At 39.0% G+C, this 14,563-nt stretch overlaps 2 protein-coding genes across 2 annotated transcripts; one reads left to right on the forward strand and one right to left on the reverse strand.

Moving 5' to 3' along the window:
* The first annotated feature begins 5,277 nt into the window (after window positions 1-5,277).
* Window positions 5,278-6,326, forward strand: LOC6047828 (trypsin-1). The gene is made up of 3 exons (XM_038266313.1): window positions 5,278-5,318; window positions 5,397-5,892; window positions 5,949-6,326. Exons 1-3 carry the CDS (start codon window positions 5,278-5,280, stop codon window positions 6,234-6,236), a joined length of 825 nt encoding a protein of 274 aa, XP_038122241.1. The 3' UTR covers window positions 6,237-6,326.
* Window positions 6,327-8,470: 2,144 nt separating this feature from the next.
* LOC6047826 (ovochymase-1) lies at window positions 8,471-10,506 on the reverse strand. Its single transcript, XM_001864791.2, has 3 exons — window positions 10,388-10,506; window positions 8,988-9,478; window positions 8,471-8,931 (listed from the first exon to the last, which is right to left on the reverse strand). Exons 2-3 carry the CDS (start codon window positions 9,321-9,323, stop codon window positions 8,563-8,565), a joined length of 705 nt encoding a protein of 234 aa, XP_001864826.2. The 5' UTR covers window positions 9,324-9,478; window positions 10,388-10,506; the 3' UTR covers window positions 8,471-8,562.
* Between the last annotated feature and the right edge of the window lie 4,057 nt (window positions 10,507-14,563).

Below are 14,563 nucleotides of genomic sequence, written 5' to 3' on the forward strand. Positions count from 1 at the left end.
TTGTAATTTGTAACTTGTAATTTGTAATTTATAATTTGTAATTTGTAATTTGTAATTTGTAATTTGTAATTTGTAATTTGTAATTTGTAATTTGCAATTTGTAATTTGTAATTTGTAATTTGTAATTTGTAATTTGTAATTTGTAATTTGTAATTTGTAATTTGTAATTTGTAATTTGTAATTTGTAATTTGTAATTTGTAATTTGTAATTTGTAATTTGTAATTTGTAATTTGTAATTTGTAATTTGTAATTTGTAATTTGTAATTTGTAATTTGTAATTTGTAATTTGTAATTTGTAATTTGTAATTTGTAATTTGTAATTTGTAATTTGAAATTTGTAATTTGTAATTTGTAATTTGTAATTTGTAATTTGTAATTTGTAATTTGTAATTTGTAATTTGTAATTTGTAATTTGTAATTTGTAATTTGTAATTTGTAATTTGTAATTTGTAATTTGTAATTTGTAATTTGTAATTTGTAATTTGTAATTTGTAATTTGTAATTTGTAATTTGTAATTTGTAATTTGTAATTTGTAATTTGTAATTTGTAATTTGTAATTTGTAATTTGTAATTTGTAATTTGTAATTTGTAATTTGTAATTTGTAATTTGTAATTTGTAATTTGTAATTTGTAATTTGTAATTTGTAATTTGTAATTTGTAATTTGTAATTTGTAATTTGTAATTTGTAATTTGTAATTTGTAATTTGTAATTTGTAATTTGTAATTTGTAATTTGTAATTTGTAATTTGTAATTTGTAATTTGTAATTTGTAATTTGTAATTTGTAATTTGTAATTTGTAATTTGTAATTTGTAATTTGTAATTTGTAATTTGTAATTTGTAATTTGTAATTTGTAATTTGTAATTTGTAATTTGTAATTTGTAATTTGTAATTTGTAATTTGTAATTTGTAATTTGTAATTTGTAATTTGTAATTTGTAATTTGTAATTTGTAATTTGTAATTTGTAATTTGTAATTTGTAATTTGTAATTTGTAATTTGTAATTTGTAATTTGTAATTTGTAATTTGTAATTTGTAATTTGTAATTTGTAATTTGTAATTTGTAATTTGTAATTTGTAATTTGTAATTTGTAATTTGTAATTTGTAATTTGTAATTTGTAATTTGTAATTTGTAATTTGTAATTTGTAATTTGTAATTTGTAATTTGTAATTTGTAATTTGTAATTTGTAATTTGTAATTTGTAATTTGTAATTTGTAATTTGTAATTTGTAATTTGTAATTTGTAATTTGTAATTTGTAATTTGTAATTTGTAATTTGTAATTTGTAATTTGTAATTTGTAATTTGTAATTTGTAATTTGTAATTTGTAATTTGTAATTTGTAATTTGTAATTTGTAATTTGTAATTTGTAATTTGTAATTTGTAATTTGTAATTTGTAATTTGTAATTTGTAATTTGTAATTTGTAATTTGTAATTTGTAATTTGTAATTTGTGCAATTATAACAATTACCTGTAAGTTAAGAACTTTTTTCATCGACTAAAAGTCATTGTTTTTGAAGACTATTTGTTTAACTATTGAACATCAATATTTTTTTATAATTCTTCATGTTCCGCTTTCATGGCTGCTCGCTACTCTCATGTTCCCACGCTCAACTACCACCATCACAGCCAACTTGGTTCGACCTTGCCCCGGCCCATCGAGCACACCTTCGCACACGTGTTTCCTCATCGCACCGGCGACGACGGCACCCAAACAAACGCCCACGCAATCGCGTCGTCGCGGTGGCATAAACCGGCAAGCAGAAGAACTCTCAAGGCCTTCTTCGTTGGTGCGCTATCGTTTTCTACAACAACCTCCCCTGCGGATCATCCGACCCTGTGAAGCACGGTGAAATTTTTGAAGAAAATGTAGAAAACTGAAACCGTGCCGAGGTGTGAGCTGCACGTGCCCCCGAAACTCTGCGATTTGGAAGAGTGTTTTTTTTTTTCGCGTACATCCAAAATTAAAAAAGAGGGGTTCCAACGATTATTCCCCCGTTTGGGGATTTGGGGATTATCCCCACCACGGCCAGCCCGGCTCCAAGCACCGAGGGGAGGATTTGCGGGTCGTCTTTTTCTCGAGATTTCGTAAATCGTCCCCCAGTAGCAGCAGGCCATGGCCGGCAGGAGGCCACCACCAAAGCCGCCTCTCTAAGTAGCAGGTTAATCCGTGGTGGTCGCGGCACCCCCCACCGGCGAGCTTGTGGTGGCCCCACATGTCTGGTGCGGTTTTACGTCTCACGCCATCACCAAAGGTCCATGCCACGTGGGAGGCGCACAAGATTTCCACGCGCACCGGGAGATGATTTTCTTCGCGATTTTCTCCTATTTCCACGCCGGTGCAAACGCTGGAGCCGTTGTTATTAGAGCCTAGTCTCGGCAGCAAGGTGAAATAGTGAGAGTTGGGTTGGGTTGCAGATGCACTCCGCTCCGACGACGACGGGGTGTCCCACCCAACTGGTTCCTAACTCGGTCGGTCGGCGAAGAAATGGCGCGGGTCAACCGGTCACCGGTTAATAATTTAGCATTGTGGCAGATTACAGTTGGCGTTGCACGAGCCTACCAAGTTCAGGACCGTTCTAGCTTATAAATAGGACCACATCCGGGACGGGACGGCCAGTTCAGTGGGAAATCAGTCGCGCGGTTGTGGTCTATTTCAAGTCTTGCACAGGAAGAAAGTCAATATTACGTAAAATGGTATTGATCCGTTGGTCAATAGTGCCAGTGCTGTTTGTCTTTGGGCGTAATTTGTTTGGTAAGGATACACTGACAGTATGTTTTGCGTTAAAAATTTAATCACAATCAAATCGATGGCCTCGGTGTGAAATTTTGATTTGTTAAATTTTCTTAGTAAACTGAGAAATTTTTTTGAGCAGGTTCAGTATTTGTTACCAATTACAATTCGAAGGAGAATATTTTATGTCATGCTTTAATAAAAGTTCGAAAATTGATCCAATACAATCCTTGTTTACAATTATTATCAAAGTTGGGATCATAACATGGCCCAGTGAATATATTTTAAAATCAATACAGTTCTTTTGCCGTTTTTGGCCAAAATTAGATATTTTACATCGAATATTGCACATGTACAAAAAGTGAACTGCAACCATTTTTCCCACCGTGCACAGTGGTTCAATTTCAGTTGACAATTTATAGCTTGGTTGAAAATTAGAATGATTACTGATTTTATTTGGTTGAATCTTTTTGTGTACCAAAAAGACATCTTTCATAATAAGTTCATCCAAAGAGTCTCTATACAATTTTGGCAGGTATAAATACAAAAAGGAATTTAAAATATGCTAAATTGTAGATATTACTAAAAACAAAAAATTACTTAAAACAAATTACTTGTTTTTTTATTCTACTTTTCACAAACCATATAATTGCACCAAATAACCATTTTTGGAAAATACACTTTTTGATGAACGAACGTCATAACTTCTGAAAAACGTGTCAAAAGAACTTTTTTTTATTTTAAAATGTAAAATCAAATGTGCAATCAAATAGTACTTTATATTAAAATTCATATCGTGCATCGTTTTCAAGTTATGGCCAACTCAAAGTAATGTTTTGAAAAAAGTCACGAAATCATCGGGAAATATTTTTTCGAAAAGATCAGAAAATTCCCTACAAAGATTAAAAACAGAAAGTAGAATATAACGAAACGAAGTTGACTTTATAGCTGTCGGCCACCATTGCTAGTACCAACCACTAGTGTCTTCCTTTTATCTTCAAGGACTTCGCCGCCCTGGGCTCCTAAGTGTATGAAAGTATGGCACGGAGCGACGGCGCCGAATACCCATATTTACACAAAGAATTTTAGAGCGCCCGCCGCGGGATTCGAACCGGCGACCTCTGGATTGTGAGTCCAGTGCGCGGTCCGATTGATCCACACGGGCGGGACAGACAGAATATAACAGAAATAGAATAAACTTAGTTTTTTGATTTTTTTTTTAGTTTTTAAATTAACCCTAATATTTGGCTTCGGATATCGCGAAAAAGTTCAAGTCAAATTTTATGCGAAGTGGTAGGCCACTACACAGGCTGAAAATCTCAGGAAAAACACTATCTTGAAAATTTTGGTATTTTGATATGTTTCAGAAAATAAAAAATGAACAATTGTGAGCCCTAACGAAGCAAAAGGGCCATTCATAAACCACGTTGACACAATAAAAAATGAAATTTTTGTATGGTTCTTTTTTCATTTGTTTCTGATGAAAATATTATTTAAATTATAAATTTTAAGCTAAGTGGCCATCCATAAATCACGTAGATACATTTTGTTTAAACATTTTAGAATTTTTTTTTTCTTATGAAAATATTTCCTGATTTATGATTCTAATCAAAGGGGCCATCCATTAACCACATAGATAATTTTTTAATTTCCGGATATTTTTTTCAAATTTTTCAATTTTTTTATTTTCTTTTGGTATAAATATTACTTACGTTCTAAATTCGAGACTTACATTTGAACGGGCCTCAAATGTGAATTAACCCTGTGAGCACAAATAAAAATAAGGTGGATTTATCTTTTTTTTTTTTTTACTGTGAACAGACACGGACCACTGCGACACTTGCGTATCTATTGTAGTATGATCTGTTCTCAGGTTTTCTGTTTTGCTGCTATACACAGCCTGCCGAACGATCGTCTTCCGTAGCGCTATTGTTTGAGCGAGACAGTTTTTGACGAATTATTCGAGCAGTTGCCCCTCTCATTCCCCAAACCAATCACTCAATGCCATGCCACACGAGCACGAGAGACCGATCCGAAGACGTGGAGATGAGCGAGATTGAGGGAAATCTCGTTTATTTTTGACCCATCTAGAGATCGTTACCGATCATATAGCCCAATCTTCAGCTCGAATTTTGCCTGAGAGCATGTGACCGAGTCGAAAGTAGCATTTGAAGCTCTTCTCTGTGTATTGCTGCAGAGTTCTTCAACGCTCAGACTCAGTCGCCAACAGATCGTCCGAGAGATTGGATGTGATGGGTTTTGGGGAGGCTTGGGACTTGACAAATCAATTCCGCAGCAGCCGAAATCCCCTCTCGACCGCCACCTACCCCTTTTGCCTCGCCAGATGGGTTTCAAGCCATCGACCTTCCGCTTACAAAGCGAAATCCGTACCACTAGACCACGGGAGCTCGGCTGGATTTATCTTGGAAACGACGCACATTTGTTTGGTTGCCGATTCTGTGCATTGTCCCCAAGTTTGGTCGAATTTGGTTAACGCAGTTCCGAGTTATAATTATAAACGTTTACGGTATTCGGGCATGTACGTGTGCCAAACGCATTCTGACCTGAAACCCTTTGGGTCAATTGTCGCAGATACACCAATGCGTTTGTAGTAAAATATCTTCTAAATTGAGCCCTAATTCTATCCCCAATTCAGTCCACGCCGAAACGGACACGCGCCCCCTTCCGGAGTAGACAAGATCGTTGGCGGTGTGGAGGCCACCCGGCACGAGTTTCCGTACCAGATATCGCTCCAGTGGAACTTTGGCCGTAACAGCTCCCGGGCGCCGGTACACTTTTGCGGCGGATCGCTGCTGAATCGAAACTGGGTCATTTCGGCCGCTCATTGTCGGATCCGGTTTACCCGCGGCGGTTGGATCGATGCCGTAGCTGGGGATCACGACACGACCAAGACCGACGGGGGTGAGCAGAGACGGAGGGCGGTCAAGTTTGTGATTCATAAGGATTACTGCGGGGGCGTTTGCCCGTATGACATTGGGTTGATCCAGGTGGAGAGGTCGTACAAGTTTAACGATAAAATCGCTCCGATCGCGCTGCCAAAGCAGTATGAGAAGTTCTCGGGAGATTGCGTGGCCTCGGGCTGGGGTTCGACCTCGACGACGAATAGACCGATGTATCCGGAGAAGTTGAGGGTATGATGCTTACTTATTACATTGATGGTTTAATAATTGTTTGTTGTTTTTTGCAGAAAGCGGTTCTACCAATCGTAGACTTCAAGACGTGTTACAGATTCTGGTTCCAGGAGGGCAATCCGGACGCGCTGTCCAATACATGTGCTGGACCGGAAGATGGCTCGCGTAGTGTGTGCTCTGGGGATTCTGGGGGTCCACTGGCCAAGTTTGACGAGGAAGGGAGCCATCCGGTACTCGTTGGAGTGGCCTCCTGGGGAGCGGTGCCCTGCGGGATGGAGGAGAAACCGGCGGTGTTCACGACCGTGTCCAGCTTTATTGATTGGATCAAGGAGAATATGAGATAGGTTTGTGAGGTGAAAGTAACGCATAGCATTTCAACAAATATTTTAAGAATAATTCAGCAATAAAGTACTTCTGCATTTTAGTCAACCATGTCAAAAAGTCAACTCTCTGTTGAAAACATCGAAGTATGCCTGGCCAGTATGAGGGCTGCGTCTTGGATTGTTCTTTATTTTCAGGGCTACTTCGATACACAGCAGCTGCTTGTACAGTTCCGAGTTCACTCGTCCGAGCGCGAGCACCCAGCAGCAGAACCAAAAAGAGGTCATTCCAAAAGAACTTAACTTCACGTCGTTCTCGGCCCGTCTCGACTTTTGCTGGTAACGGTTGATATCATTTAAAACCTGCGTTAAACCCGGCATGGAATTCCACCTGCGTAGCGTTCTTGGTTCTTGGTGTGTCGATTTCAATTTTGCTGGAAAATGAATCATCCCACGAAGTCGGCCCCGGCTGGCGGCCCCGGGAATCGTTCGGGAATGCCGCGTTTCTATTGGCGATCCAAGTAGGCGGTCCCGGTTTCTATCGGTCGCGTTTGCGGCAGGGGGTCCTTCCCGTGAGAGACTTTTTGCGTCGTCGCCTACTGGCGGGTGACACCTTGAACGGGGTTTCAACTATTTGTGGTGGGTTTCTTCGGAAACCACGATTATTTCGTGGCTTCATGTATGGTTGACCTGTGCGGGTTTTTTGGGAAACCTACTGCGATTCATGCGAGGCTGCCCCTGGCAACGCTCATTTTCGAGAAGACTACCGGCGTTCGGACCACTGTGGTCGTGTGCCCGAGTGAGTTCAAAGACATCGCACACGCGATTCGCCGCGCTCTGGACAGGAGGAGCTCCGGCAGGCGAGATACCGAGATCACCGTTGTTGTCACCAAGACGCGCACGCGACCTGTACGCACTTCTGAGGCTCTGTTACAATCTGGAGGGGATGAATTTCACTTCTCTCTTTCTCAGACGATGGACAATCGTAGCAAGCCGCCATCGCAAGGGGTCAACAATCTTGGCGAGGGCCAAAGCCAACACTGCGAAACTGCTTCGCAGTTGCAGCAGCGCCTCACGTACACCACACACACATTAGTCGACTTACTTCCGGTCATTCCGACCGAGTGCGACGAAACTCTTCTACTTGAACTTCGCGAACCGGGGACGATTAGCAAAAGCGCAGCATTCGAAGGAAGTCGTTCGGGGCCTGGGGTCAAAGAACTCTTCAGGCCATCGGGTGCGAGAGGCCTACTGCGTCGGTTCGGCCTCCTGTTCGATTCGAGTTACTTTGTTGTTTCGAGTTTTGTATTGTTGCTATGAGTGTGGTGTTGTTGTTTGGTTTCTTTGATGTTTGTTTGCGTTGACGATTCGATACCGCTTCTTGACGAGTCAGTCGCTTGCCTTCGTGGTCTGCTGTGATCCTGGCACTGCTACCCCGACAAGCGATGTCGAAATTGGCCCCTGCGTCAAGCGGACCGCTGTTGCCGATGGTCATGGTTCTCTGGCAACGGCAGGGATGTGTTGGACCCCTTGTGGCGAGATTTCTGCTTTGTTTTGTTTTGGAGGTTTTAAATTTTTAACACAAAATTTTGAGAAACTGTTAAACTAATTATTTCTCTATTACAAGCTATTTTCTTAAGGAGTTCAGACGCACCTTCAGAATTTTAGACAACCTTAAAAGCAATTTTATGACAATAAAAAACTTTTATTTTAAATCGAAAATTTACAAATTCTGAACGTAAATAAATTTTATGAAAAACTTGACATTTCAAGCAGTAGGCGTCTCTCAAACCCTCATCCTCTGTTGCCGATGTGTGTCCGCCGCGTCGTCGTGTGCCTCGTGTGTGAGTCGTGAACGAGGACTACTCGACGAGCACATGTTCGAACTCGAATTCGCCCGTCCAGGAACGCATACTTTCCAGCAGTCAACCCCAGGCAAGCGCATGGTGTGTGTTGCTTCACACCTCGACTTACCCCCCGGTAGCCAGAGTGAGATAGCGGCATGACGACGCGGACGAGATGGGTGTGTGTGAGTCGACGAGAGGTTCGCGATGAGCGCACACCGTGAGTGGGTGAATGAGTGAGCAAGCGAGAGCTAGTTCGGATTGGGTGGGATTTTTTTGGGTGCCCCCGGCCTGACAAGCGAGAAGCGCACACATCGCTTGTATGCAAATTATTATAAAATTTGAATAGGACTTCAGGAATTTGGAGAGGCACGAGCACTCAAAGACAGGTCAGTGGGAAAGATGCAAATTAGATTGATGGTTTGGAAACGGTTTGGCAGTGATAGATAGTGAAAGACGGATTACACATTTGATCAAAGTGACGCATTGTTTACACGTGTCATAGCCTACTGTGTGATGTATTGTTTGTGAGTAAGATAGTAAAGCGTCGCCGTAAAGAGGGCCCCAATCAGTAGCACCCCGCTCACTGGTCGCACCGCTCCGTCAGGTTCATCCGCAACGGGAGTCGAAATCGTTTCGTTGATCCAGCTGAAGAACCTGGCCACGTGGGTGTAATACGTCGGAGGACCAAAGAAGACACACTGCGTTCCGGAAGACATCAGACCAATTTGGACCCACTGGTCGCCACGACGCTGCACCAGGGGTGCTCCCCAATCTCCTTCACAGGTGGCCGGATCCGTGCAGAACAAGGACAAGTTGGAAGAGGCAAGAGTAGCGATGCAAATCTCTGGCGCCATAATAGTAACTGACCATCTCTGAAACACAATATACACGTCAAAAGGGCAGAACCGCTGAAATACCAATCACTCACCGTCAAATAACTAGCCTTACTTCCATCAGCCCGGATCGACCCATATCCGGAGATCGTGGCCACTCCAGTCGGGTAGACCATCCAATTAGTCTCCAGCGCAACAGGTTGAACGTAATCGTTAAAACTCAACGACTTTGCCAACAAGAGCAGTGCGATATCGTTTTGTCCCTCAACCGAACCGTCAAACTCCGGATGGCAAAGTACCCGCTGCACAGATCGGGACTGTTCGCTGCCTTCCCGCTGCAAAAGGTCGTACTTTCCGGCGAACACCGTAAACGCCCCCGGACGAGTCGAATCCTGCTGGACGGAACTGGAACTGGTCAGGATCCACTGCATGGACAGCACGGAACCGCACGAGGTTCGAACCGAGTTGTCCTGTTTGGTGAGCTCGATGAGTGCGTTGAACGGAAGTTCACCGGGTTGAACCTGGGCACCGCCGAAAATGCGGGCACTCTTTTCGGTTGCAATAGTGCTTGTTAGTAGCAAACCAACTAAAAATGCATTTGGTAACATGATTTTGAAATTAGAACAAACCATTCAGTGGAAAGGTTGCAAGAATACTAAAACTTGAACGGGGTTCAGTAAAAGCAGTACGCTTAGCGCCGTATCTATGTTTTACAGTGCTCCATCACTAAATTTATCAATTGTAATCGATCTTATGAAATCACTGCCTTGCGGAAGCAGCGATGATTTATGGTGGCATGGGGATCTAGGTCCGGGTAACATTCCAGGCTATGTAAAAAACTCATCTCTTAATTTTATGACGCCATCCACAAATATCTTGAAACTTTTTCGAGGAATCGGATTTTTGAGTAGATTTTTCATGCATTTGACCGGAAGTGGCATTCGGACAGAAATGGCCACAATCTGGAGAGACTGCCATACAAGTTTGAGCAATATGGATATCAAAATTCATGGTTTTTGACACGGAACATGAAGATAAATTAAACGAAATGGTTAAGCTTTGATTTTATCTGAAGCATATTCAACAAAAATGATATAATTTCAAGAGCATTTATACAAAGCAAGTAGAAGTAAGGTGAGTAAGACAAAAGTTATCAGGATCATTTTTTGAAATACCTTGACCTTTGTATATGAATACACTCTTTACATAGAGCTCACACCTACTACCAATCGTTAGGTTTGATAGTAAGTGTGAGTCCCGTGTAAAAAGTGACAGTTCGTCTATTTTATGTTTGACTTTGTCAAACTAACTGGGTTCGAACTAAAAAGTGTCAAATGATAAAGTAACCAACCACCAGAGGCTTTTAAAATTACACCATCCAAATTCACACAATTTTTACTGTAATTGCTAGTGCCGCAAACTTCAAAAAAGGATTTGCAAAATTAAACAATCTTTATTTAGTCTGCAAAACTTCCCACAAACAAAAATTTCCAACCAAACCGGCACCACTCCTTATCGCAAAACCATCGGCAACACTGCCCCGTTCGCTCTTCCCTCTGCACGGCAGCAAACCACGACGAGGGAGGCGTTGAACTGGCGACCGACCTGCTGCGAACGCTGCGCTCCCGTTACGAACGTAAATTTCAAGGCGTATTTGATGGGCGCGACGAACTTGGGCGTGTTTTTGTGCTGCCCCCCCGACTTTCTCTCGGTTACGGTTTTTATTTTATTTTATTTTATTTATTTTTTCTGGGTCTGCCTGAATTGAACACACTTGAGCTGGTACAAGAACACACTGAGAAGGTGAAGATGATTCTCGTTGGGTTTCTCCTCTAACCAGGCGGCGAATCCTCTCTCCCTCCTCCTTGGACATCGTAGTCGGCTCTGAGAGTGTTCGTCTTTGTGCCGGCCGGCATCGTTATCAGAATGATCTTTGAGCGCGCGCGATGAGAACAGGGTGGTCATGGCGTTCTGAGACCTCCCACGATGACCACGTAAGGACACGTTGGCGGTCGTCTTCCTTGAGCTCCAAAAGGAGCGCTACACTTCTTCGCTGCACCGTGACGCTACCAAGAACACAGCACGGAGTGCAAGTGCAACCGCGCGAGGGTGCAATCAAGCCCGGACCAACATAAAAAACAACGTCGACGACCTGCAAATAAAACATTAATTAATAATTTTATTTTAATTCGCGACCGCGCGCGCGAAATGACAACTGCAACTGTTTGCACCCTCTCGCTCTCACGCTCATGCAAAATAATATGCAACACAACAACACAAAAAGGTCAATTCGGCGGTTCAAACCAGGAGCAAGTGAGAGAGGGACGAGAACGCATGCTCGTTAATAAAAATTAATTGCAAAACCTCCTCTTTCCTTGTGTATGCCAATATAATGTGCATGAGTGTTTAAAATTGAGCTGCAGAACGATTTGATAATGGGCCAGAGTGAAAAAGAGAGAGTGGAAGAGTTTGCCTTCGTAAAAATGAGTAACGAAAAACATATTTCATTCGTACTCCCTCGACGAGAATCGTTCTGTGCACACACTTCGTTTATTTAATGTGTTTTTTTGTTCTCTGCCAGCATCCTCCGATTTGCCTCATCTCTTCCCAGCTGTTATGCGATCTCGGGAATTTTTATAATGCCAGTGTACAATTATCGCGCGATAAACTTTCTATTATAATTATAATTAATTTGTTTATTTTTATGGTAACTCAAATCCATTTTGCATTTATTATAGCCATCATCATCGTACATCGAGAAATGTATCAACAAGAACTCCACCCACCCACTCTCACATCACATCCCAACAAAAACTCCCAGAATATCATTAAAAGTTAAATGTTTTTTCGCCTGGTGCAACCAATGAGAGGCAAATAAAGGTGCTGCCACACCCTCTTTTGCCCAGCCTCTGCCTATTAATTCAAGCCACGGACAAACCTGAATGCGGGGCTAGTTTCTGGCACTGTGAGCCTGGAAGCCGGGTATCGTAGCAGGCCGGCCGAGTGTGCTTTAACTAGCATTGTGCAAAAGTTACACGGCTTACTTTTTGATTGAGAAAGTTAAGTGCGGTGAATGCTAAGGGACGAAATAATAACAATAGTTAAAATATAACAAACGTTTTAAATTTCTGCTCAGTTTGGTTTTGAGTCGAAAAAAAAAATTAAAGTGGGGTTCCACCACGTGATTTTGACAATTCATGAGGTCATAACGTCGAGACCATACGTTACCATTACGTTACAGATACGTACAGATAGGTAAATTACGACAAAAGTTATGCTAAAACATATTTTTGTCTTTACATAGATCGAAAAACTGTATTAACTGTGGTTTATGCAAGACAACCTGCTATGTTATATTCTCTAAGAAGGTATTCAAAAGACCTTTTCAACAAGCCCAAAAATTTGATGATGTGACAACGCTATCAAAAGTTATGGGCGCTTATATATTAATTATACACTTGTTTGAGGCCAGATCACAAATATTTGATTTGATATCCAGATCTACTTAGCGAGCTATAGAGTCTATAGATAGGTTTACAAAATACCATTCCAATGAGTCAAAAAATTGAAAAAGATGTCCGGATCTACCTTGCAACCCATTGCAATTTAAATTTATAGAAAATTCGTAGGCCGTGTGAAAAGTGTCATATTAATGGCGGTAATAAACCTGCAAAGTTGAAATGATGCAGAGTAAAAAACATGCAATTTGGGGTTCTGCAAACTCCACATTTTTAGATGGTATAACACGTAAATACAAAAATACAAAAATACAAAAATACAAAAATACAAAAATACAAAAATACAAAAATACAAAAATACAAAAATACAAAAATACAAAAATACAAAAATACAAAAATACAAAAATACAAAAATACAAAAATACAAAAATACAAAAATACAAAAATACAAAATACAAAAATACAAAATACAAAATACAAAAATACAAAAATACAAAATACAAAATACAAAAATACAAAAATACAAAATACAAAAATACAAAAATACAAAAATACAAAATACAAAAATACAAAAATACAAAAATACAAAAATACAAAAATACAAAAATACAAAAATACAAAAATACAAAAATACAAAAATACAAAAATAAAAAAATACAAAAATACAAAAATACAAAAATACAAAAATAAAAAAATACAAAAATACAAAAATACAAAATCTAATCAAATCTAATCTAATCTAATCAGACCCTAGCGCAGCCTATCTTTCGAAGGGATCCTGGAGAGTGCCTTAGGTTAGATGACGCCTAGCACTCTTCTTGTCATTTATTAACGTTTGTAGTGCGCCATTGCATCGGTATGCATTGAAACAACACAAGCGTTAAAGCGGCCAGGCCTACTGCGTAAAGCCGTATCGCAGAGATGACTCGTAATTGGGTTGAGTTTGAGCACTGAGTGTTCGAACAACAACACAATTCTGAATCGACAGGGGAGGAAGAAGCGTGGGGACACACCACCATACGCTCCGAGATGTTGGTTGTATTCGTTGGGAGCACCATGCTAAGAAGGTTTGGTACTCCGGGGACCCTCTGGGATGGGACATTGTATTTCCACGAATGCCCTGGACACTATTTGCCGTGGTTATAGCGCCACAACTCGCTCTCTGTAACAGTATTCCTAATTCCAGTCCACGCTCACCAAGTCGTCATGGCGTAGTGGTTAGCATTTTTGCTTACCAATCCAAAGGACGGGGGATCGAACCCCGCCTCGAGCGACTTTGATTTTTCGTTCATATTCATCATTTCGGATTTCTATGTTCTTAACTTTCTCGTTGGGAGCAGATGGGCACAAAAATACAAAAATACAAAAATACAAAATTACAAAAATACAAAAATACAAAAATACAAAAATACAAAAATACAAAAATACAAAAATACAAAAATACAAAAATACAAAAATACAAAAATACAAAAATACAAAAATACAAAAATACAAAAATACAAAAATACAAAAATACAAAAATACAAAAATACAAAAATACAAAAATACAAAAATACAAAAATACAAAAATACAAAAATACAAAAATACAAAAATACAAAAATACAAAAATACAAAAATACAAAAATACAAAAATACAAAAATACAAAAATACAAAAATACGAAAATACAAGAAAAAAACAAAAGTACAGTTTTTAGTTTAAAGTTTAAAGTTTTAAGTTTTAAGTTTTAAGTTTTAAGTTTTAAGTTTTAAGTTTTAAGTTTTAAGTTTTAAGTTTTAAGTTTTAAGTTTTAAGTTTTAAGTTTTAAGTTTTAAGTTTTAAGTTTTAAGTTTTAAGTTTTAAGTTTTAAGTTTTAAGTTTTAAGTTTTAAGTTTTAAGTTTTAAGTTTTAAGTTTTAAGTTTTAAGTTTTACGTTTTAAGTTTTAAGTTTTAAGTTTTAAGTTTTAAGTTTTAAGTTTTAAGTTTTAAGTTTTAAGTTTTAAGTTTTAAGTTTTAAGTTTTAAGTTTTAAGTTTTAAGTTTTAAGTTTTAAGTTTTAAGTTTTAAGTTTTAAGTTTTAAGTTTTAAGTTTTAAGTTTTAAGTTTTAAGTTTTAAGTTTTAAGTTTTAAGTTTTAAGTTTTAAGTTTTAAGTTTTAAGTTTTAAGTTTTAAGTTTTAAGTTTTAAGTTTTAAGTTTTAAGTTTTAAGTTTTAAGTTTTAAGTTTTAAGTTTTAA

Source organism: Culex quinquefasciatus, chromosome 3, assembly GCF_015732765.1.
Source record: "Culex quinquefasciatus strain JHB chromosome 3, VPISU_Cqui_1.0_pri_paternal, whole genome shotgun sequence".
Taxonomy (NCBI): Eukaryota; Metazoa; Arthropoda; class Insecta; order Diptera; family Culicidae; genus Culex; species Culex quinquefasciatus.